This window comes from Pelodiscus sinensis, unplaced genomic scaffold (assembly GCF_049634645.1).
Source record: "Pelodiscus sinensis isolate JC-2024 unplaced genomic scaffold, ASM4963464v1 ctg40, whole genome shotgun sequence".
Lineage (NCBI taxonomy): Eukaryota > Metazoa > Chordata > Testudines > Trionychidae > Pelodiscus > Pelodiscus sinensis.
Genome location: NW_027465932.1, coordinates 682,529 through 708,251, shown reverse-complemented (window position 1 = coordinate 708,251; position 25,723 = coordinate 682,529). Strand labels below are relative to the sequence as shown.

At 51.4% G+C, this 25,723-nt stretch overlaps 1 protein-coding gene across 1 annotated transcript; it reads right to left on the bottom strand.

The window, feature by feature from the left end:
• Positions 1 to 22,652: 22,652 nt before the first annotated feature.
• On the bottom strand, positions 22,653 to 24,102 carry LOC102454072 (GTPase IMAP family member 4). The gene has a single exon (XM_006128714.4). It carries the CDS (start codon positions 24,100 to 24,102, stop codon positions 23,092 to 23,094), a length of 1,011 nt encoding a protein of 336 aa, XP_006128776.2. The 3' UTR covers positions 22,653 to 23,091.
• Positions 24,103 to 25,723: the final 1,621 nt, after the last annotated feature.

The window sequence follows — 25,723 nt, the reverse complement described above, 5'->3', positions numbered from 1 at the left end:
TCCCAGTCTCCCCCAGTTTTGTTCAATAAAGACAGATTCCATTTTTGAACACAATTGTCCTTTATTTTGTACATCAAGAAAAGGGGCTAGGGAAGGGTAAGTGGAAGGAGGTGAGGGAGGAATGGGGTACGAGCCCCCGATGGGGAGGACTGGGCTGGCTCTGTGGGCTTCTGGGGGTGGAACCTCTCCTGCAGCCCCCCAATTGCCCCCTCTCCCTAGATGGCAGCCTGCGGCAAGTGTAGCCGGTCTGATGGCCGAGTGCTGTGATGTACCCAATGTGGGTAGTCTGGGCAATCCAAGCCAGGACTGCTTTGCAAGCGGGGCACCCCTGAGAACTGTCTGTCCGGGGTGGGGGTCGGGTCCCTTTAAGCACAGCCCTCGGCTAGCCTGAGACAGCATCTCCACGCTCTAAGTCCTCCTCTGATGCCCTGCCGGCACTGCTTCCGGCCAGCCTTAAGCCCTTTCAGGGTCCAATCAATGTGGACATGCTAGTTCGAATTAGCAAAACGCTAATTCGAACTAGTTTTTTAGTCTAGATCCGTTAGTTCGAATTAGCTAATTAACTAATTCGAACTAAGTTAGTTCGAATTAGCACTGTAGTGTAGACATACCCTAGGAGGGTAGTGAAGCACTGGGAGGAGTTCCCTAGGGAAGTAGTGGAATCTCCATCCCTGGAGGTGTTTAAGTCCTGGCTTGACAAAGCCCTGGCCGGGTTGATTTAGTTGGGGTTGATTCTGCCTAGGGCAGAATCCCCCATCCCATGCTCCCACCCCCGGGTGACTTTAGGCTCCCAAATGTCAGAGACTGCGGCTTGTCCCCTGCTCTGCCTCTGTGCACTCACCAGCATTTTCACATGGAGGGCTTTGGAGGCTGTTTAAAATACCCCAACCCTTGCCAGCCCTCCCCTGGGCCCTCATTCTCTCTCTCTCTCTCACACACACACACACAGAGACCGACACACTCACACACAGACACATACACATGCACATGCAGACACACTCAGACATACACTCACTCACATACGTTTCCAATATCAGCTCAGTTTGGAGCCCAAACCTCTGATGTCTCTTCGGATGGGGCCGATGGTTCCAGCCTCTGCCCACTCCTCCCAGCCTGCGATATTACACTAACAAGTCTGTAGCCATCTTTCCCACAGCTGCTGCATATGAACAGCCCAGGCCACTGGTCTGCAAGTGAACCAGCCAGCAATCCAAGTTTCTCAGTGGATGCAGTGGGACGAGCTGCTGCCCTGACTGAAAAACACTTTGCACTGAAGAGAGAGGCCTGATTGTACAGGAAGTGGCTTTGTGCAAGTAACATCTGAAAACCCAGCTGGTCCCGTGTCCCCTGGTACGATCCCAGCTTTCGGCCCTGAGCGTGGGACACGTGTGCAAAACGTGACTCCTGGTGCTGACTCCCTTTGTGGCTGTTGCCGTTATTGTGTGTTTGCCCACAGGGATCGTTGGGGGTGAGTTGTTTCAGGCGTTACTGCTGCTCTGCACCAAGGCACTTCCTGTGCAATTCCGACTTCCTTCTAGTGAAAATGGGGGCCCATCACCAGAGCAGACACAATCCCAGCCCAAAAGGGCTCACAGGGCAAAGACACAAACCACTGAACAGTGAGGGGTGGGGTACAACATACACAAAAGTATCTCATGAAGACCTGGGAGGCACTAAAATTGAGCCTGATTTCCCCATGCAGAAAACATACCAATGATAACGAGGGCTCTATCCAAGGGGGGGATACTGCATTAGACCTGATTACTGATTTGAAAATTAATACTAATGTAGGTGGAAGTAATCTACATTAATACTAATGTAGGTGGAAGTAATCTACATTAATACTAATGTAGGTGGAAGTAATCTACATTAATACTAATGTAGGTGGAAGTAACCCTTTTACAATTTCATTACATCTTTTTTTAGTTGGGGAGGTTCAGACCCAGGATGGTGTGTGGTGTGTGCCTAGGGCGGAGGGTGCAAGAGGAGGCTATGAGTGCAGTGTCTGGCCAGAAGGAGGGTACAGATATAGGCTGTGGGTAGGTTTGTGACTGGGGATGGGGGGGTAGGAACAGGCTGGAGGCATGGTATTTGGCTGGCAGGATTGGGCAGGAGCAAGGGAAAGTGAAGGAGCAAGAGAAGATGCAGGAGCATACTGGGAGTGGGGTGTCTGGCCAGTGGAGAGGGTACAGATATGATCTGGGCATAGGGAGCATGGCTGGAGAGAAGGTGCAAGAGCAGACTGGGCTTAGGGTGTGGGGCTGGGAGTGGTAGTGCTGGTGAAGACTGGAGGTAGGGTGTCTGCATAGAGAGGAGGGTGCAGGTACGGGCTGGGGGTAGGGAGTTTGGCCAGAGGGGATAGTGCTGGCACAGGCTGGGTGTCTAGCGAAGGGAATGGTGAAAGTATGGACTGAGGATAGGGAGTGTGGCTGGGGGCAGGGTGCAGGAGCAGGTTGGGGGTGCAGTGTCTGGCCAGGAGGAAGGTGCAAGTTGTAGTAAGTTGATGGTTGGTACATACAATCAGGAGGCCTGAATAAAAACAACAGGCCTGAAATCTACTGAGCAAGACTCTGGCTCAGTAAAACTGCAAGCTGGAAAAGAGGTTTAGCTAAAGAGAAATAGTATAAGCCAAGTCAAGCATAAGAACAGCAAAAGGGACCAGGCACAGGAGGCAAGCCAATTCCAGAAGAGCTGTAACGGAATGGCTCGTTAAGAAATGTCTAGGTACCAAATCACCTCCCCACAAATAATGTACATACCGACCTAGATTCAGGACCGGGTCAGAGTTCACAGCATGATGGATAATAAGTAAACCGCCCTTCTGCAAAGTAAAGGACAGTAACCAGGTAACAGAGGGAGGCAACCTGATACATCAGGAGTGATGTGGAATTTGTTTGTACCTGTGTATAAAAGTGCACCCCAGAGGGTGATCACTGGCTGACCATGGGAGGGGTGCTGGAAATTCAGGGTGCTTAATGGGTGTTAGCCAATTGCCATGGATTACATATATGTAGTGTCACAGTGGCAAATCTGTTCACTGACAACTATTAGTGCATATTGTTTGGCAATAAACCTGTTTGGGTGATTTTGATCCTTATCTGATTTGTGGTCTCTCTTGGGAGTCTGACATGTTGACCAATTGTGCATGGTTAATGCGCTTAGACAGGGGAGCACTTGCATGCACGCAGCCAAAAGTTTATCACCATTGGGATAGAGAGTACGCTTATTAAGTTTGCAGATGATACCAAACTGGGTGGGGTTGCGACTTCTTTGGAGGATAGGGACATAATTCAAAATGACCTTAGCAAGTTAGAGAAATGGTCAGAGGTAAACAGGATGAGGTTTAATAAAGAGAAATGCAAAGTGCTCCACTTAGGAAGGAACAATCAGTTCCATACATACAAGATGGGAAGCGACTGTCTAGGAAGGAGCATGGCGGAAAGGGATCTAGGGGTCATAGTGGACCACAAGTTGAATATGAGTCAACAGTGTGATGCTGTTGCAAAAAAAGCAAATATGATTCTAGGTTGTATCAACAGGTGTGTTGTAAGCAAAACTCGTGAAGTCATTCTGCCGCTCTACTCTGCACTAGTTAGGCCTCAGCTGGAGTACTGTGTCCAGTTCTGGGCGCCACAGTTCAAGAAAGATGTGGAGAAATTGGAAAGGGTGCAGAGAAGAGCGACAAGAATGATTAAAGGTTTAGAGAACATGACCTATGAAGCCAGGCTTCATGAACTGGGCTTGTTTAGTTTGGAAAAAAGAAGATTAAGGGGGGACATGATAGCGGTTTTCAAATATCTAAAAGGGTGTCACAAGGAGGAAGGAGAAAATTTGTTCCTCTTGGTTTCTGAGGACAGGACAAGGAGTAATGGGCTTAAAGTGCAGCAGGGGAGGTTTAGATTGGACATTAGGAAAAAATTCCTAACTGTCAGGGTGGTCAAATATTGGAATAAATTGCCAAGGGAGGTGGTGGAATCTCCCTCTCTGGAGATATTTAAGAACAGGTTAGATAGACATCTGTCAGGGATGGTGTAGACGGAGCTTGGTCCTGCCTTGAGGGTGGGGGGCTGGACTCGATGACCTCTCGAGGTCCCTTCCAGTCCTATTATTCTATGATTCTATGATTGATGAAGTAGAGGACCTCTCAGTAGACCACACTGAATCAACACGGAGTAAAATGGGGCTGCATCTACACTGCAAAGTAATAGATCCTACACCCTGGATCTCATCTTGAATTGAGGTTAGACCCGTCGCACTCCAGAGTCATTGGACTCTAGGTCTGGATCCTGGGTTAGTGCGAGTGCGAGTGCAGTGTAGTTGCATGGAGAGTTCCTATGGGGCCCCAACCCATTCCTATTGGTAAAGGAAGAGTTCTTAGAGGGAGGTCACATGACACCCTTTATTTTTGGTCATGTGTTCATCTTGACCCCTGTGATGGACCGGGCCGTGTCTGGGCACAGCTGAGGGCGTCCGCTTAGGGCGAATTGCTCAACTTCGGGGCTCCTTACAGTCCCCAGACTGTTGACCTCTCCACACAGGCCACAAACCAGTCCCACAGAGCACTTCAGCAACCTGCCTGAAGCCTCGCGAGCAAAACCCCTCCGACACCCCAGCAATATCCATGCCCCAGATGGCCTCGGGCTTATACACAGGTGGGGGGTCCTAGCACCCAATCCCACCTACCCCAAACAAGTTCTGTCCGGTTCCAAGAAACCAGCCACAGATCCCTGGTCAATTTACCCTCTGGACCTTACCCACAAATCGCGCTGGGCCAATCCTTTAGAATCTAAATCTAAAGGTTTATTATCACAAGCAAGAAAAGCATGAGAGTTAGGTTGCTAAAGGATAGTACGTTACATGCACTGAATCTCCCAGTCCTCGATGCAGGCTCTAGCAGAGATGTTACAGCTGCTGGTTTAAAAGTTCTTATTGCACATCCTAGCATCAGGATGGGTTCACAGGTCTTCTGGCCTCTTCAATCCCTGCAATGCTGCCTCTGGGATGAAGTGCTGAGCTGAGAACAAAATGGCATCGACCACATGGCCTCTTTATACTCCTTCCTGGCCTCTTCTAGTATGCAGCAGGTCACCTGGACAGAGACCAATCTCTGTGTTTCCTGCTGGCTGCTCTCAGGTGATAGCCCCCATTCTTTGGGTGTGTCCTTGGCCCATTGAGAGCCATTGTCCCACAGGGCCTCGGTAATTAGCATGTCCACAGGCTCGGCCCTGCCCAATGCTTAACCACATGCAGGGAAATCTTCAGTGTCCATACAAGTACATGCTAATAATTGCACACACAGACATTATACAAACACATGAACAGCGTACATAGGATTAGCAGATAATAAGCTTCTATTCAATACCTCACATGGCCCCCTTCTATACCATTTTTGGGGCCAACACCCCCACCTATGGGTGCATCAGTGATCTGGCTGCTGCCCTCAAGATCCAGCAACGTGACACCATCCTTTCAGGCATTGAAGGCCTGCTGGGCGGGGCTGAGATGTCCCGTGTAGGGCTTCATCAACCAGGGCTGTAGGGGGTAGGCCGCATCCCTCAGCAGGCACACTGGCATGTCCACGTCCCGGACCCTGATGTGGTGGCTGGGGAAGAAAGTCCTGGCGTACAGCCTCTGGCACACGGAGGAGTTGAGATACACCTGCGCGTCGTGTGCCTTGCTGGACCAGCCCACATTGATGTCCGTGAACTGGCCCCAGTGGTCAGACACGGCCTGCAGGATCCCCTTGAAATACCGCTTCATGCTGATGTAGAGGGAGGCCTAGTGGTCCGGGGCACAGATGTGGATGTGCATCCCTTCGATTGCCCCCCCACAGTTAGGGAAGTGCAGGGCACCGAACCCCTGGATGACCGCGTCCAGTTCGGTGAGGTGGATAACTCTGTGGAGCAGCACCCTGTTGATGGCCTTGACCCCCTGCAGAGAGACACACAAAAGCGAGGGTCACTGGGAAACCCAGGAGTGTTCGTTCCCTGCCACGGTCCCGTGCCCAACTCCCAGGAGCAACTCCTGCTGCAATCCTGGCCACCGCGGGTGGTCTGTAGCGCAGCCGGGACAGACCGAACCCTCCTGGGGAGTGCACTTACACCACCTCCCAGTGGCCAGTGAGTGCCGTACCTGCATGAGCTCCGCTCTGACGGTGGATCTCCCCATGCTGAACTGGTTTCCGATGGATCAGTAGCTATCCGACATGGAGAGCTTCCAGAGGGCAATGGCCACCCACTTCTGGAGGGGGAAGGACAGGCCTTATGTGAGTGTCCCGTCGCTGCAGAGCAGGGGTGAGCCACTCGCAGAGCTCCAGGAAGGTGTCCTTCTTCATCCTGAAGTTATGGGTCCACTGTTGGTCTCCCCTGTGCTCCAGGATGATGTGGTCCCACCAGTCGCTGCTGGTGTCCAGACGCCAGATGCGGTGGGGCATGCTGGCGTCTGGGCGCTGCTCCTTCAGGGCCCCCAGGGTGGCAGGGAGAGGGCCAGGGGGATGGCCTGCAGCAGAAGGTGCCAAGCTGCCTCCAGCAATTGCTGCCAGGCTTGCAGCAAGACATTTAACTTGAGCACCAGAGTGCCCAAAGGAGAGCGACTGAAGCAGGCAGAGAGGAAAACACTTTGCTGTCCCTCGGCGAGGTAGGCTAGCAAGAGAACCAGCTGTCCAGGGGGATCCCTTTAAGCACGAGCCTCAGACAGCAGCCACACAAAGCAACTACTGACCTGATGCCCTGCTGGAACCGGTTTCAGCTGCCCTTAAATGCAACCCAGCGTCCAATCAGTGTGAACACACCATTTCGACATAGCAAAATGCAATTTCGAATTAGATTTTGTGTCTAGATGTTTTATTTCAATTTAGCTTATTTTGAATTAACTAATTTGAAATAGCGCTGTAGTGTAGACATACCTAAAGAGAAGAAGGGGAAGGAATAGAAAGAGACAGAGAGGGAGGAATTGGAAATGGATGAGAAGGAGCAGGAGAGGAAGAGGATGAGGAGAAGGATGAGAAAGGAGAGGTGAAGGAGGAGGGGGAGGTGAAGACATAGGTTTAGAAGGAAGAGAAGGAGTAGGAAGACGAGAAGGATGAGTAAGAGAAGGAGCAGGTGGAGAAGAAGGGGAAGAAGGAGGAGGTGGAGAAGGAAAAGGAGGTGGAGAAGAGAGGAAGGAGGAAAAGTAAGAGGAGGACAAGTAGAAGAAGGAGAAGGAGAAAAGAAAGAAAAGGAACAGTAGGAGGAGACAGAAAAGGGGCCACTTATTTTTCCCTTTAGAAAAAAGCTACAAAAAATGTGCTCTACATTTTGAGGAGTTTTTTTCTATCCTTTTTTTGAAAGAGGGTTTTCTGACATTTGGCCCGTGCAGACTAGCCAAATGTCGAAAAAATACCCTCTTTTGGAAGCCCCCTTATTCCTTCTGGAATGAGGAACACAGGGGCCTCCTAAAGAGTGTGTTTGATCTTCTGGAAGAAAAAAGCAGAAGATCGTCAGTGCTTTTCCAGAAATACTATGCTGCTCCCGTTGGGGCAAAAGTCTTTTTCCGAAAGACTTTTGCACAAAAGGGCCAGTGTAGACAGTACAGTACTGTTTTCCGCAAAAAAGCCCCGATGGCGAAAATGGCGATCGGGGCTTTTTTGCGGAAAACCGTGTCTAGATTGGCCACGGACGCTATTCCACAAAAAGTGCTTTTGCGGAAAAGCATCCTGCCAATCTAGACGTGCTTTTCCAAAAATGCTTTTAACGGAAAAGTTTTCCGTTAAAAGCATTTTCAGAAAATCATGCCAGTGTTGACGTAGCCTTTTAGTCTAGCCATACCCTGAGAAGAAGGAGAAGGAAACTGAGAAGGAGGAGGAGAAAAAGAAGGAGTAGAAGGAAGAGGAAAAGGAGCAGGAGAAAAAGGAGAAGGAGGATGACAAGGAGAAGAAGGAGCAGAAGATAAGAGAGAAGAAAGAGGAGTCAGAGGAACAGGGGAAAGAGCAGGAGAAGGAATAAGAAGAGGAGGAAAGGAGTAAAAGGAATAGAAATAGGAAGAGGAGGAGAAGGAGGATATAGAGATGGAGAAGGAGTAGGAGGAGGAGGAAGAAAAGATGGAGGAGGGAAGGCTGAATAAAGCTATGTCTAGATTGCTGGCTTTTTTCAGAAGACCCTTTTTTTGGAAGAGATATTTCAGAAAAACTTCAGAAAGAGAGCACCCACACAAAAGCGCATGGAAAAAGTTATCTGCTTTTTCAAAAGATAACATCTATTGAATGTGGAGGTTAACTTGCATTTAAGCTGTGATTACTATAGATGGAGTGGCCACCAGGGCACTGGTACTTTTTCCTCTTCTTTCAAAAGAACTCTCTGTTCCCTGTCCACACATGTCTTTTTCTGCAAGATGTCTTTCAGAAAAAGGCTTCTTCCTTGTAGAAAGAGTATTACCAATGCTGGAAAAAACCCTCAGTTCTTTAGATTTACTTTCGAAAGAACATGATCGCAGTGTCGACTTTACTAAGGTTTTGTCAGAAAAATGGCTGTTTTTCCTGACAAAACTCTGTAGTGTAGATATACCATGAGAGAAGCAGCAGCAGGAGGAGAAGCAGGTGGAGAAGAGAAGAAGAAGGAAAAGTAAGAGGAGGAGAAGCATGAGGAAGAGAATGACGAGAATGAGGAGGAAGAGAGGAAGGAGGAAGACAAGGAAAAAATGTGGCAAAGGAAGAAAAGGAGAAGGAGAAGAGTGAGGATGAGGGAATGGTGTCAATGTGGGAGGAGGAAAAGAGTATGCAGATGGGGAAGTTGTACAGAAATCTATCAGGGATGATCTAGAGAGTGCTTGGTGTTGCCTTGAGGACCCTTCCAGTTGCAGCATTCTATTATTCTGAGCAGAAGGAGGAGGAGAAGAAAGAGGTGGAAAAGGAGAGGGAAAAGGAGAAGGAAGATGAGAAAGGTCAGGAGGAGAAGAAAGAGGAAGTAGTTGGGGAGGAGGAGAATGGGAAGGAGAAGGAGGAAGAGAACACAACTAAGGAGAAGTGGGAGGTGGAGGAAGACAAGGGTGAGACAAAGGAAAAGGAGAAAGCTGAGGATGAGAATGAGGAGGCGGTGTCAAAGTGGGAGGAGGAGAAGAATAAGAGGAGGAGATTGTATAGATGTCTGTGAGGGGTGCACTAGAATGTACTGGGTCGTTCCACAAAGATAGGGGCCTGGACTTGATCTCTCAAGGCCCTTTCCAGTTCTAGTGTTCTATTATTCTGAAGAGGAGGAGGAGGAGGAAGAGGAAGAGGAGCATAAGAAGGAGGAGGAGGAGGGGACAGAGAAGATGTCAGAGGAAAAGAGGAGCAGGAAAGAGCAGAAGGAGAATGAGGATGAAGAGGTGGTGTCAAAGAAAAAGGAAAAAGAAGAAGAGGAGGAGGTAATATAGATATCTATCTGGGATGATCTAGAAAGTTCTTGGTCCTGCTGTGAGGGCAGGCACTGGTTTCAATGACCTCTCAAGGTCATTTTTCATTCTAGTATTCTGAGGAGGAAGAAGAAGAGAAGGAGGAGGAAGAGAAGGAAGAGGAAGAGGAGAAGAAAGTGGTGTCAAAGAACGAGAAGAAGAGGAAGAGGAGAGTAGGTAATATACATACTCATCAGGGTGTTCTAGATAGTGCTTGCTCCTGCCGTGAGAGCAAGCACTGGTCTTCAATGACCTCTTGAAGTCATTTCTCATTCTACTGAAGGAGGGGGCAATTTACAGCACATTGGGGTAAGTGGCTGTCTGGAGTCTGTGGGTGTTTGTGGGTTCTGGGCATGTGTTTGTCTGGAGTTTTGAGTGCTGAGCTGTTTGTGCTCAGGCTAGCAGTTGGAAGCTGTTTGTTAAATTCCTTAGGATTTGAAATATAAAACTCTCTGCTCATTGGTCGAGCCATAGCCAGAGGGAGGAGCTATGAGGAAGACAAGAGCTTTATGAACCCTGCAAGGAGATGACCAGGGGGCTTGCAACCAGGGTGATTGCTAACATGAGGGAGTTTTGAGAGGGGAGTTTAGAGGGTGCTAGTTACTTCTAACCTTCTTTAAAAGTAAAACTTTTGTAATCTATATCCCACACATTTAAATAAAAACCCCATATATAATCAAATTTGTTCATAGAAGAAAATGGAGACAGAAGCCCAGCAGCAGACTGGGGGCTATCTTGTATATTGCGTCGAGTGTAACATGTATGATTACCTGCCCTGTGGGCGGGTGGCATATGTGTGCACCCATTGCAAGGAGCTCCTGACCTTCAGGGCATGTCTACACTACCACCCTAGTTCAAACTAGGGTGGTTAATGTTGTCAATCTAAGTTGCAAATGAAGCCCGGGATTTAAATATCCCGGGCTTCATTTGCATCTTGCCGGGTGCCGCCATTTTAAAATTCTCGCTAGTTTGGACTACGTGCCCGCGGCTACACACGGCACGGAGTAGGTAGTTTGAATTAGGCTTTCTAATTACTCCTCGTAGAACGGCTGTACTGGATCACACCAAAGGTCCATCTAGCCCAGTAGCCTGTCTGCCGACAGTGGCCAGCACCAGCTACCCCAGAGGGGATGGACTGAAGACAATGACCAAGCCATTTGTCTCGTGCCATCCATCTCCAGCCTTCCACAAACAGAGGCCAGGGACACCGTTCCTACCCCCTGGCTAATAGCACTCCATGGACCCAACCTCCATGACTTCGAATTAAGTTAGTTCTAATTAGTGCTGTAGTGTAGACATACCCATAGACTCTCAACAGTTTTTTCTCCCTCTTTATACTGGAGTTCAGAGCAATCGTAGTGCTCTCTTACATATAGTGCAACTCCTCCTCCTTTTCTCTCCTGCCTGTTCTTCCTGAATAGTCTATACCCTTCCATGACAGTGCTCCAGTCATGCGAGTCATCCCACCAAGTCTCTGTTATCCCAATTAAATCATATTTCTTGGACTGGGCCAGAGCCTCCAGGTCTTCCTGTTTGTTGCCCAGGCTTCTCGCATTAGTGTACAAACACTTCAGGTAACCAGTTGATGGCCCTATCTTCTCCATTCAAATCAGGGGACCTCTTTTCTTGCTCGTTCCTCTCTGCATTTCTTCCTGGTATCCGACTTTCCCACTCCCGTCAGGGTTTTGCTCACCGTCCCCCGATGAACCTAGTTTAAAGCCCCCCTCACTAGGTTCGCAAGCCTGCCCGCAAAGATGCTCCTTCCTCTCGTGGTTAGGTGGATCCCATCTCTTCCTAACAATCCTTGTGCCTGGGGTCTGTTGCCTCCTGGTGTCGGCCTCGCCCCATGTGGAGACCTGTGTGCGGGTGTTGGCACTCATGGTGGGGCCCGTGGCCCTGGTGGCAGCCTCCAAGATATTTGGGAAGGTGGTATGTTTCCTGGCCTCAGAGGCTGCTGCCCAGGAAGCAGTGGTGAAGCATTTGATGGTGGGGGGAGTCCATGTCCCAGTCGACCCTTTGGAGGACATGGGCGTACGGTTGTTTTTTTTCCTTCATTCCTCCCTTCCTCCCCAATGTCGCCCTATTGCCTTTCCTCTCCCCCCTGGGGAGGCCCTTGTCAGTCCTTCATCCCCTTCCTTTGGACTGCAAGGATCCTACCCTCTGTCACATTCTCTCCTTCCACCGACAGGTGCAAATCGAACTCCTGCTGATGGGGCGTGGTTGAGCTGCCCTAGAAGGGTCATTTCTGGTGCCCTATGAAGGGGCCCAGTACCAGATATACTACACCTTGGGGGAGGCCCGGTGTTTTCTCTGTCGGGAGATGGGGCATGTCCAAAAGGACTGCCCTATGGCCTGGCTAGGAGATGTACTCGGGACCCCCGATGCCTGGGAGGGCACCGACCTTACCATTGCTGGTGGCCCTGACAGTCTAGACCCTGGAGTCTCTCCTCCTCCAGCCATGACCGTCGTCAGTCCTGCTTGGGCTCTGCAGGGCCCAGACGAGTGTGTGGGAGCCGGTGCCACCACCAAAAGTGGCAAGGCCGGGCCTGCAGAGGAGAGGGCGGTGGAGTCAGAGACGGAAATTGGATGGGGTCTACCTCTGGAGGAGGTTTTCCCTCCCACTGCTGCCCTTGCCCCCTGGCTCTTCCCCTAATCAGACCCAGCTCTCTTCCTCTGAGGGCTGGGAGGTTGCCATGGGGAGGCAAGCCCGACATTCCACCCCACCTACTAAAGGGGAAGATACCCTCCTCACACCTCTAGGGGTGGACGTCGGAGTCATCCCTCCCCCTGAACCTCCAGATTCTTCACAGTGCCGTGAGGCGGCTGAGGTGGCCACGGCTGTTGCAGAAGGGGTAAATCCTCCTTCCTGGAGTCCCTACAAGAGGGAGTGTCCACAGGGGATGCTCCCACTGTCCCAACCTCTGCTGTGAGGGGTACTGTTGACCCTTCCACTGACAAGGGTGACCACGTGGTTGCAGGCAGCGGGCTCGTCTTCCTCTCCCAAGAGGTGGAGGCATTAGGGTTAACCCCGGCTGCTTCAGAGGGGGATCAACGTGCCTTGGAGGGACAACAGCTGGCCTCTCCTTCCCCTTTTAGACCACCACTCTCCCTTTTCCTTCTCTCCGGGATGCCCCAGGGAGGGGAGTAGGAGGAGGAAAAGGTGGAGGATTAGGAAAAAGACAAGGAGGAGAGGGGGCAAGAAGAAGAGTGGGAATTTCTGTTGGGAGAGGGGCTGAATAGGGAGCAGGAGTGGGGCAGGAGCTAAGAGCAGGCTCAGGGTCGGAAGCCTCAGCGGATGAGGCACTGGGATGTGGTGTCTCCTCACATGGTGGGGGATTGGTGACAGTGGTGGGGGAAGTTAGTATCTTCCCAGCTCTAGGCTCCGGCACCTCTGAGAGTGCAGCACCAGAGGCTCCAGTGCCAGGGGTAATGGGGAATGACGGAATCTCCCGCCCGCTAGGATCCCCCAGGTTTTCGATGGCCGAAGTGCTGCCGATGGCAGGGTAGTTGGTTACACCACCTCTTCCTCCCTTCTCTGATCCCTTACCTAACATCTTTTCTTCACTTTACACTGTTACTGCCACCCCCTGGGATACCACGTTCAGCTCAAACTTTGGCCCCCAGGAGGCGTTTTTTGTTTCTCCCGCTCCCAGCACATCTGGGGCTGTTCTTCCTCTGCTATTACCCCTGTCGTCATCCCAGCAGGGACTTCAGAATCCGTGCTTTGCTGCATCAGTAAGTTGTGGGGCACGGGGAGGGGTCTCGCCTGAGGCCCCAACACCCGATGCGCTGAGGGATAAGATGTGCAGCTTCTTGGAGGACATTTGTGGCTCCAAGAACAAAGTGGCTCTCGCCCTTCAGCGCTGGGGAGATTTCCATCTCATCCTCCAGACCGTAAGGGCCATTTTGGGGGAGGGTAAAGGGACTGAGCAGCAGGAGGCTGCAGCGTACCAGTGGGCCCGCAGCTTCCGTGATGCCCGGCTCATGTTTGGGTATAATCAAAGTTTGCTGCAGAGCCCAATGGGGACTGCCATCACTCCTGCCAGCGAGGACCCGGGGCTGCAGGCTGGGTCTCCACAGGTGTCGGATGCTCTCCTTCCTTCGGGAGAGGGGGTACTCTGTCATCTTCCTGTAAGAGACCCATACCACATCGGCCACCAAAGTGAGCTGGCGGCTGGAGTGGGGAGACAGGGTGTACTTCAGCCACCTGTCAGCCAATCAAGCCAGGGTGGCTACCCTGTTCTCCCCAAACCTGCAGCCTGAGATGCTGGGGACTGCCGAGGTTGTGCAAGGCCGCCTGCTGCATCTCCGGGTCCGGGTAGAGGGGCTAACATTAAATCTCATTAACATTTACGCCCCGACATCCAGCTCGGAGAGGCTTTGCTTCTACCAGCTGGCAGCTGCCTTCCTCGGCTCTTTGGATCCTCATGAGTGCCTGGTCCTGGGCGGGGATTTCAACTGCACCCTCGAGGAACGGGACCGCACAGGGACCGAGCAGTGCCCAGCCGCCATGGACGTCCTCAGGGAGATTGTAGACCAGCACTCCTTGATGGACGTCTGACGTGACTTCCACCTGAGCAAGGATGCAGCTTTTATCTTCATCCGGGTGGAGGGTCAACAGTCGTTTCACTTCCAGTTGTACCGCATTTATCTCTCACGTCATCATCTCTTTCGACAACACTCCTCCAGCATTCGGCCAGCCCCGTTCTCAGACCACCACTTGGTGGCTGTGATGGCCTCTCTCTCCTCGGAGAGGCCGGGGCTGGCCTACTAGCATTTTAACAACAGTCTCCTGGAGGACATGGGCTTGTAGTGTCCTTCTGGGAGTTCTGGCTGGCCTGGCGCAGGGGGTGGAGCGCCTTTTCCTCAGCGCAGTGGTAGTGGGATGTGGGGAAGGTGCGCATGCGGCTCTTCTGCCAGGACTACACCTGGGGCGCCAGCCAGCGGAGGGATGCGGCGATAGAGCAGTTGGAACGGGAGGTTTTAGAGCTAGAGAGGCGGCTGGCCACCGGCCCCGAGGAGCCGCCCCTCTGCGGAACGTATTGGGAGAAGTGGAAGGAACCTCGGGCCCTCGACCTTCAGGCCCAGGGTACCTTTGTTCGTTCCCACATCCACCTCCTTAGAGAGATGGACTGAGGCTCCCGCTTCTACACCCTGGAGAAAAAGAGGGGGCTGAAACAGCACATTGTCCGCCTTCTGGCGGAGGATGCTGCCCCCCCCCCCGATCCAGTGGAGATGCGTGAGAGGGCTCGCACCTTCTATGCTTCCCTTTTCTCACAGGATCCGACCAATGCCGACACCAACAGAGTTCTCTGGAACAAACTCCTGATGGTCAGCGCGGGCAACTGGGACTGGCTAGATCTGCCTCTCTCTCTGACTGAGTTCTTGGAAGCCCTCCGTCTTACACCCACCAATAAATCCCTGGGCATGGACAGGCTGACCGTGGAGTTCTACTGTGTGTTCTGGGATGTCCTCAGCCTGAACCTTGCCAGAGTCTGGGCTGAGTACTTGGAGAGTACTTTATCGTGCAGGCAAGCAGTACTTACTTTGCGGCCCAAGAAGGGGGACTTCCACGATCTGAGGAACTCATGTCCCATCTCGCTCCTCAATACGGACTATAAAATCATCACCAAAGCCATCTCCCTAAGACTCAAGTCCGTGCTGGCGGATGTAGTCCATCGAGAGCAGACCTACACCGTCCTGGGCCATACCTTCTTCGACAACCTTTATTTGGTCCGGGATCTCCTAGAGCTAGGGTGTAGGGATGGTCTGTCATTCTCCCTCCTGTCCTTGGATCAGGAGAAGGCATTCGACCAGATGGACCAACGGATATCTCCTGGGTACTCTGCAGGCCTTTCGCTTCGGGTCCTGCTTTGTGGGGTTTCTCCAGGTGTTGTACGCTTCTGAGAAGTGTTTGGTCAAGCTCAACTGGACCCTGACCTCACCGGTCAGCTTTGAGTGGGGAGTACATCAAGGCTGCCCACAGTCAGGCCAGCTGTATACTCTGGCCATCGAGCCCTTCCTCTGTCTTCTTCACAAGAGGTTGATGGGGTTGGTGCTCTGTGAGCCGGAGATGCGGCTGGTTCTGTCGGCATATGCCGATGACGTGCTCCTCGTGGTCCAGGACCTGGGCGACCTGGCACGGGTGGAAGCCTGTCAAGCTGTCTACTCGGTGGCCTCCTCTGCCCGGGTCAACTAGGTCAAGAGTTCGGGCCGGGTGGTAGGGGCCGGGTGGCAGGTGAGCTCCCTCGTACCTACGCTTCAAGCCATCAGGTGAAGTGCGGGTCCGCTGCTCTATCTAGGGGTATGTCTACACTACAAAGTTAGTTCGAACTAACGGACGTTAGTTCGAACTAACTTTAATAGGTGCTACACTAGCGCTCCGCTAGTTCGAATTTGAATCGAACTAGCGGAGCGCTTAGTTCGAACTAGGTAAACCTCATTTTACGAGGACTAACGCCTAGTTCGAACTAGCTAGTTCGAACTAAGGGCTGTGTAGCCCTTTAGTTCGAACTAGTGGGAGGCTAGCCCTCCCCAGCTTTCCCTGGTGGCCACTCTGGCCAACACCAGGGAAACTCTATGCCCCCCTCCCGGCCCCGGACCCCTTAAAGGGGCACGGGCTGGCTACGGTGCCCATGCCAGGTGCAAGCCTGCCAGCACCCAGCTAGCAGACCCTGCACCTGGCACGGCACAGAGCCACCCACCCGATGCCCCCCAGCCCACCCCCTCTTGCCAGGACCAGGCTGGCGGCTCCCGGGAGCTTGCCCTGGACCGCAAGAGGCGGGCACCTTCCTGGGCTAGTGCGTACATCGTGGACCTCGTCCACGATCTCTGCACTAGGCACAGGAAAGTGGCCGTCTAGGGCAGGAGAGCTGCCAGCCTGGCCACCCAGGAGCAGGTGTGCATGAAAATCAAGGGGGTCCACTGAGCCCTGAGCTTAGAATGGCCGTCCTGGGTCAGACCAAAGGTCCATCTAGCCCAGTAGCCTGTCTGCCGACATCGGCCAACCCTAGGGACCCTGGAGGGCATGGACCGAAGACAGTGACCAAGCCATTTGTCTCGTGCCATCCCTCTCCAGCCTTCCACAAACTTTGGGCAGGGACACCACTCCTACCCTCTGGCTAATAGGACTCCATGGACCCAACCTCCATCACTTTATCTCACTTCCCTTTAAACTCTGTTCTAGTTCTAGCCTTCACAGCCTCCTGCAGCAAGGAGTTCCACAGGTTAACTATTTGCTTTGTGAAGAACAACTTTCTCTTACTAGTTTGAAGCCTGCTACCCATTCCTTTCCTTTGGTGTCCTCTAGTCCTTCTTTATGGGAACTCAGGAAGAACTTTTCTGAAAGCACCCTCTCCACCCAACCCCTGCTTTTAGAGACCTCTATCCTGTCCCCCCTCCGTCTCCTCTTTTCTAAGCTGAACAGTCCCAGTCTCTGTAGCCTTTCTTCATATGGGACCTGTTCCCAACCCCTGATCATGTTAGTTTCCCTCCCCTCTCCCAGCCTTTCTCTTCCCCTCTCCCACCTCCTTTTCCCAGTCTCCCCCAGTTTTGTTCAATAAAGACAGAGTCAATGTTGGAAGAAACGTTATCTTTATTTTGTACATCAATAAGAAGGGGGGCTAGGGAAGGGTAAGTGGAAGGAGGTGAGGGAGGAATGGGGTACGAGCCCCCGATGGGGAGGACTGGGCTGGCTCTGCGGGCTTCTGGGGGTGGAAGCTCTCCTGCAGCCCCCCAATTACTCCCTCTCCCCAGATGGCAGCCTGCGGCAAGTGCAGCCGGGCTGATGGCCGAGTGGTGTGATGTGCCCAGTGTGGGCACTCAGGGCACTCCAAGCCAGAACTTCTTTGCAAGCGGGGCACCCCTTAGAACTGTGTGTCCGGGGTGGGGGTCGGGACCCTTTAAGCGCAGCCCTCGGCTAGCCTGAGACAGCATCTCCATGCTCTAAGTCCTCCTTTTATGCCCTGCCGGCACTGCTTCCGGCCATCCTTAAGCCCTGTTCAGAGTCCACTCAATGTGGACTTGCTAGTTCGAACTAGCAAAACGCTAGTTCGAACTAGTTTTTAGTTCTAGATGTGTTAGTTCGAACTAGCTTAGTTCGAATTAACTAATTCGAACTAAGTTAGTTCGAACTAGCGCTGTAGTGTAGACGTACCCTCGGTGTTTTTCTCTCTGCTACGCATCCCTCTCCACCAGAGAACTGGCAAGATTTATTGTCCAGGGTGGCTGAGCGGTTGAAGAGATGGATAGGACGGAGCCATGTAGATTAGGCTGATCGGCAAAGGGAAATGAAGCTGCAATTTAAATAATCGCGGCTTCATTTAAATTTAAATGGCTGCGCGCTGAGCCGACAAACAGCTGATCAGCTTTTTGTCGGCTCAGCGTGCTAGTCTGGACGCTCTCGCGCTGACCTGAAAGCCCTTTATCGACCTCCCCATTATGCCTCGTAGGATGAGGTTTACTGGGAAGGTCGATAAAGGGCTTTCGTGTCTGCAGGGGAGCGTCCAGACTGCCCCGATCTGCCGACAAACAGCTGATCAGCAGAGCGGGGCAGCCATTTAAATTTAAATGAAGCCATGATTATTTAAATAGAGGCTTCATTTCCCTTTGATGAACAAACAAATCTACATGGTTCCGTCGACGGAGCCATGTAGTCTAGACATACCCTCAGATATGGACAGGCTAATGCCCGCCCACCTCCCAGACTCCAATAGGCCCACCTGCTCTGTCACATATCCCTCTCCCCTGCTCAATACTATGGGGTTGGGCTACTTGGGACGGCAGGCAGTGCACCCTCGATAGGCCAATGACATTGCTGTGCTTGGCTCCAGCCCTATGTTTCACATGGAAGTGGAATGGTTGCAGGGACAAGAACCACCGTGTTAGCTCTTGCATCCACTGTAGGGGTGCATGGTCTGTGATGAGGGTGAATTGTCGTCTGAGCAGGTAGTTTCACAGGCTCTCCATGGCCCACTTCACTGCGAGGCCCTCCTTCTCGACAATGGCATAGTTTCTTTCCCTTGGGAGGAGCTTCTGACTTAGGTATAGTACAGTATGCTCTTCTTCCCTGATCATTAGGGACAATACTGCACCCAGCCCAACTTCAGAGGCGTCGGTCTGTAGTAAGAACTCCCTCTTAAAATCTGGGGCTATGAGCACTGGGTCACTGCACAGGGCTGATTTTAAGTCATTGAATGCATCCTCTGCTGCTGGGATCTATTTCAGTCTGTCAGGGGAGATATCCTGGAAGCAAAGTGGGGAATAAACCTCTGGTAATACCCCACTAGCCCCAAGAATACCCAGACCTGTTTCTCTCCAGACATAGGAGATAGGAGATAACATCTCCTGCCCAGGAAGGGGAACAAAGGATTGGCTGGGCCTGTGGGAAAGGTCAGTCTCAGCTGTGTTACGGTGGGAGAAGGGGCTTACAGCAGGAGGGGAATAATAATGGTGTTAACGGGTATGTCTAGACTACATGGCTCTGTCCATGGAGCCATGTAAAGTAGTTTACCCGGCAGAGGCAAAGAAGTGGGGATTTAAATAATCCCCGCTTCATTAAAATAAACATGGCTGCCATGCTGTGCTGAAGATCAGCTGATCCGGCATTCTAGATACAGATTGGTCGGCTGTGGAAGCCTTTGCCGACCGATCCATTACATCTGGATGTGGATAGAGGGTACAGAGCCCGGGGACTCCCCCAGGTCCTATGACAACATGCGAGTGTAGACACCCATGGGTGAATTCCCCAGGCTACTGAGTGGGGGCTCAAGCCAGCTGTGTGTGGAATGGATGAATGGGAACCCCTAGTTACTGAACTCGGCTACTGAATGTTTTTGAAATGATTGTGTGCACTGGCTTGGTAGTGTTGGCTTATTCAAGGTGGTTGTGTGCTCTGGTATGAAGGTGTTGTGTATTTGAGGTGACTGTGTGGGCCCAGCATGTGTATTGGGGTTATTGGGTGTGCTGCTTTTGTGGTGGTTTGTGTTCAGCGCTATGGGCTGTGCTGGGTTCCTGGTGCTGTGCGTTTCTCCCAGTTTCTTACCCACCAACATCCGTCTGTTTCGTAGCTGATCCATCAATTGTCTGGGCATTGACTGGGATCCTGCTGCTCTGCCTGCGGCTGCAGGGAAGACTCCCGGAGGGATGGTTCTTCCAATGCTCCTGGAAGCCAGGGCGATTACACACACAGCCCTGTCCCCTTGGAGGCTCACACTTGCCATCCCCTGCAGCCCCTGTTAGTCACCTGGACAGGGGAGGGGGGCTCTTGTGATGCTTCATAGTGACTGGAGAGCTCCAGAAAGCAGAGTGTGAGGTTCCTGCGTAAAGGGGCTGTAGTTTGTCTGGGCCTTGCACAGCCCATGTGGGGGGAACAAAGCTCCTTGCACCTCCTCTCTTCCCATGCCCCTGCAATGGGTCCAGGGAACACCCAGCACTGATCTTTAGAGAGTTTTCACATCAGTAACCCCAGACACAAGTTTAATAACAGCAACAATTTTATTGAAATTAGCAAAGTGTGAAAGCATCAGAACCCATCGCCAGCCCCGTTTGCATCCACAGCCCTAGCAGCACCAGTGTATCACTAGAAGTTGTTTGTGCCCACGACCAAAAGTGTGTGTAGCTTCACTTTGGGGTAACAGGTGGCACTAACACCTATTCCTTAAGTACAGCCACATGCTTTCTAGGATGACATGCACAGTGGCAAAGGGAAAAGAGATTAAAAAAATAAAATCCCAAGCCAATATTCTCTAGCTTCAGTTCACAAACCTCATGAAAGCCCCTTTCCTGGGATGCACACAAAGGCCACCCATTAAGCTAACCCAACCTGTGGCCATCCTAGCCAACCCAAAGTAAACAGTACAACCGATTTGTTAAGGAGTAACAGCAATCCTTTTCTCCCCTCCTTCGAAAAACAAATCACCAAGACCTTGGCAAGGGCTTCTATACAGATATATTATCCAAGCTGGACTCGAACACCAGCTGTAAAAGTGAGGGGAAACACTGTTTGTTCTTGTGCCAAAGACATTGCTTGTGGGTCTTAGACACTCATTCCTAAAGAAAGATATTTGATTTCTGTTCAGATCCTGTGTTCTGCTTCTCCCCACCCCGGTTTGCCTGGGCATGGGAGTCATGGGCTATGTCTACACTATAAAGCTCAGAGCAGGGGTGGGTAATAATTTTTGATTGGGGTCCACTCCAAGAATTTGGTAAGTGGTCGAGGACTGCACTCTCCCATGATATTAATGGAGGGAAGGGGGTACAGGGTCTGGTTTGGAAGTTGGGTGCAGAAGGGAGCTTGGGATAAGAGATTAGGGTGTGGGATGTGGGAGGGGGTTTGGGTGAAGGAGGGGCTTGTGACCTGGGGCAGAGGACTGGGGTGCAGGAGGGGGTACAGGGTCTGGGAGAGTGTGACCTGGGGAAAGATTTGGGGTGCAAGGTCAGGGGGGGTTGTGACCTTGAGGAGCCGTGTAAGAGGGGGTGCATGGTCTGAGAAGATGAATGGGTGCAGGAGCAATGATGCAGAAGGTTTGGGTTACATGGGATAGGGAGGCAGAAGGGGGGCAGAGGATTGGGGGAGGGACGGGCTGGGGTGCCAGAGGCAGGCTGTAGCTGGGTGACCTTACTTGAGTGGCTCCCAGTCAGAAGTCCAGCAGGTTCCTTAGCCAGGGTCCTTGCCTTCCACATCCCTGCACATGCTCAGAGCAGCCACAGGGGCCATGAATCCTGCTCTGAACTGAATGCTGTTGAGCCATGGGGATAAGGGGGGAGGGGCATGTCACATGCTATCTGTTCTGCAAACAGACAACTGCTCTCCCCCTGCTCCCCTAGGCTCTCAGGGTTCAGAGACTCACATGTGGCCTTGCAGCTGGATTTTCTAAGTGAAAAATGGGGTCAGGGCACGTAGAGAGCTGGCTGAGGGTCTCATGGGCTGGATCCAGTGGCTTGGGCAGCTGCATCCAGCCTATGAACCATATCTTGCCCAGCTCTGGCTCAGAGTGTGATTCCTCATACTCTTGCTAGCCCTCCTCATGCTACAACAGTAATGTAGCTTCAATCGCATGGGAAGCTGCCATGCACACGGGCCGCCCTGAGTACATGCCCTTGGTGTTCAGCTGGGTTCATGCTGGGGCGGTGGTGGGGGGGAAGCTCAGGCCGCTGCTCATGCTGTCATGGATGCAGTACTATTCTTAGTTTGCTAGCATAAGGAGCGCTAGTGTGAGTGTGTCTGCACACTGGGAACCACTCCCTGGCTCACAACACAGACAGGGCCTCACTCTGAGCCTCTGAGGCCAGGCGGGCTGCCAAAAATATCCCTCAAGTCCCACACCGCACAAGGAGTGAAGTTTCCAGGAACCACATGGCTGGATGAAGTCCCTTTCTGGGAAGCAGGCTTCTATATTTACCCCATTCTGCACTCGTAGAGTGCCACTGCGTTCTGGGCTCAGCACACAAGTCGTGAGTCCCCTCGGAACAGCCGTTCCTACATGCAGATCATTCTTCCCAGGCTGAATTCTCTTCCTTGGGAGCTTGGAAAAGTTCTTACTAAGGTCTTGGTCTCTGCTCCCTTCCTATTCAAATGCCCCTTCCTCGTTCTCCTTTATGACTGGAAACTAATGTACAAAACCATGTGGGATTGTCGCTTTCCATGCTGTTTTTTACCTGCATCATTCAAAGATGGGTCTCACCTTTCTGGGTCTCACGTTTTCTGTTGCTCTACCAGGGAATCTACAAATCAGACATTTCTGTGTTCACTTCCTCTTCCAGATGCACTGGTGAGTGTAAACTGCTTCAGGCTGTTCACACTGGCTGTGTCTAGACTGGCAAGTTTTTCCACAAAATCATCTGCTTTTGTGGAAAAACTTGCCAGCTGTCTACACCGGCCACTTGAATTTCTGCAAAAGCACTGACGATCTCATGTAAGATTGTCAGTGCTTTTCCGGAAATACTATGATGCTCCCGTTCGGGCAAAAGTCTTTTTCTGAAAAACTTTTGCGCAAAAGGGCCAGTGTAGACAGCTCAGATTTGTTTTCTGCAAAAAAGCCCCGATTGCAAAAATGGCAATCGGGGCTTTTTTGCGGAAAAGCGCGTCTAGATTGGCCACTGACGCTTTTCCGCAAAAAGTGCTTTTGCACAAAAGCATCCTGCCCATCTAGACACGATTTTACAAAAATGCTTTTAATTGCAAACTTTTCCATTAAAAGCATTTTCGGAAAATCATGCCAGTGTAGACGTAGCCCCTGAGTCATCTCTCCTGGGCTGGCTATTCCTGGGGCATGTGGCCTCTGTCCCACAGTTTCAGACACAGCCTCCTGATGCATTCCTGAAGCAGGAGCACAGCAGTGCATAGCATAGCAATATGCATGTCTCTGCCACTTGTGTGTAGTGATTATGGTTACACTACATCATGTGATTAGCATGCACACGCTTAATTCATGCATGTTAACAGTGGGGGCAATTAGTCCTTGGAATAGAACATCAAAGCATGCGATAGAGTCTGTAGCACAGGTGGGAAGGTATCTTAGCAATGAAGGGCTCATTTCTTTCCCTGCGTAGCTCTACTGGTGTCTATGCAGCTACACCAGGGAATAATTTTGCCCTTGGAGGCAGCATGTTGGAGTCTGTAGGTACAACAAGCACTGAAATTTGTGACTCTCAGAAATTAAGAATAAAGAAAGTAAATACAGCTCATTATTTATCCTTCAACCACCCACGAACTAATTTGGAAACAACTATAAATGCATTCAAAAAGGTTTCCCATCTGAAACCACCTTCAGCTTCTTCCCTGGCTCCTGCCTGTTTTGAAGCATAATCTCGCTCTTTTTCTTCTAAACGTCTCCGTTGTTGCTGCTGCAAATTCTCCTCTGCTGCTTCGGCAAGTGGCTGCTTCTTTTCTCTTAATTCTTTGATTTTCTCCTCGTACTCGCGTTTTATTTTCTCTTTCTCTCGTTCCAGCTGCTCCGCGTAGTTTTTCCTCAGCTCCTCCGTTTTCTCCTGAAGCTTCTTCTCGGCATATTGATACATCTCATTCGTAAGGCACGTTCCTCCGTTTTTCATCACCATCCCCTCCACCATCCCCAGCAGCTCGTCCACCTGGGCCTCCCGCTCCTCCCCCGTGGCTCTGTTGTTGAAAGCGCAGTATCGGTCGCCAAACTTCCCTACCAGCTCCTTAAGGTCATGGGAATAAGGATCTTTTAAGAACTCTTCTACTTCGGTGCTCTCCAAATCATCCTTCCGGGTGAATAGCAGGATCATGTACCTCATGGCCTCTGCTCCAAAAATGTCTTGGATTCTTTTGACTGCTTTTCTTTCCTCCTCGGTGTAACGAGACAAGGGCACCACTAGCACGATGGCGTGGGGCCCTGGGGAGGAGAGGGCAATACAGCGACTGATCTCCCGACACGTGTCTTCCACTTCGACAGATGTGTCAAAAATGCCAGGGGTATCCAGCACCACCACCTGCCTCCCTTTCCAGAGGATTGACCCCTTCTTGCATTTCGCGGTGACAGACTTTGGTGAGAGTTTGGACTCAAACACTTTCCTGCCGAGAAGGGTGTTTCCTGTGGCGCTTTTCCCCGCTCCCGTTTTACCTACAAGGACGAGTCTCAGTTCTGATTTTCCAGTGTAGCGTCCGACTTCTCCTGGGGCTGTTGATGACAGGAGTGATGAGTCTGAACTCCCATCCTCAGCTTGCTCAGCCATTAGACTCCTGAAAGCAGAAAATGGGCGGTCAGTGGAAACCCTGTTGATCCAAAGTACACCAGGGTCAGGCACAGAATTGGCCCTTGATTGGAGACAGGGAGGTAGCAAGCTCCAGCTGGCTGTAGAGGCAGGGGAGCCTGCTGATGGGCCACTGGAGAGGGGAGGAGAGGGATGCCTCAGCTGGGGCTGGGAATGTGTTGCCGTTGGGAGCCCATTCCTTCCCAGGGCCTCCAAGCAGCACTTGGCGTGGCCTGTGCATACCTCCCCGAGGAGAGAGGGAAACCTGGAACTGAGCTCACCCCTTGGGACAGAGCGGTTCTAAAGGGGGAAGAGATCCTGCACCGCAAAAATGGTCTAACCGGAGAGCGTGGTCTGAGATCCATACTTGGAAAGACTGCACAAAAAGGGAGCTTACAAAAAGTGGAAACTTGGACAGGTGACTAGGGAGAGATATAAATGTATCTCTTGAGAATACAGAGAAATTATCAGGAAGGCAAAAGCGCAATTGGAATTGCGACTAGCAAGAGATGTGAATAAGAAAGGTTTCTACAGGCATGTTAGCAAGAAGAAGGTGATCAGAGATATTGTGGGGCCCCTTCTGGATGAGTGAGGTAACCTAAGGTATGTCTACACTGCCACCCTAGTTCGAACTAGGGAGGCTAATGTAGGCATTCAAAGTTGCAAATGAAGCCCCGGATTTAAATATCCTGGGCTTCATTTGCATCTTGTCGGGCACCACCATTTTTAAATGGCACAGCTACACGTGGCACGGAGTCTGCACTAACGGGGATTTAAAAATGGCGGCGCCCAGAAAGATGCAAATGAAACCTGGGATATTTAAATCCCAGGCTTCATTTGCAACTTCAAATGCCTACATTAGCCGAACTAGGGTGGCAGTGTAGACATACCCCTAGTGATAGATGATGTGGGGAAAGCTGAAGTACTCAATGCTTTCTTTGCCTCTGTATTCACGGACAATGTCAGCTCCCAAACTAATGCACGAAGGGACACAATATGGGATGAAGGTGGACAGCTCTTGGTGGGTAAATAACACGTTAGGAACTATTTCAAAAAGCTAAACATACTTAAGGATATGGGTCCAGACTTAGTGCACTCGAGGGTACTGAGGCAGTTGGCAAATGTCATTGAGGAGCCTTCGGCCATTATCTTTGAAAAGTCGTAGAGATGAAGAGAGATCCCGGATGACTGGAAAAAGGCAAATGTAGTGCCCATCTTCAAAAAGGGAAGGACGATCCAGGGAACTATAGGCTGGTCAGTCTTACCTCGGTTCCTGGAAAAATCATAGAGGGGATCCTTAAGGAATCCATTTTGAGGCACTTGGATGAGAGGAAAGTGATCAGGAATAGTCAGCATGGATTCACCAAGGGCAAGTCCTGCCTGACCAATCTGATTAGCTTCGATGATGAGGTAACTGGCTCGGTGGACATGGAGAAGTCAGTGGATGTGATATACCTTGACTTTAGCAAGGCTTTTGATACGGTCTCCCACAATATTCTTGCCAGCACGTTAAGGGATAGTGGATTGGATAGATGGACGGTAAGATGGATAGAAAGATGGCTAGAAGGCCGGGCCCAGCGGGTAGTGATCAATGGCTCGATGT

What these genes read in the sequence shown, in the direction of transcription:
- LOC102454072 (XM_006128714.4), bottom strand. Translation starts at nt 24,102, where the DNA reads ATGGCTGAGCAAGCTGAGGATGGGAGTTCAGACTCATCACTCCTGTCA.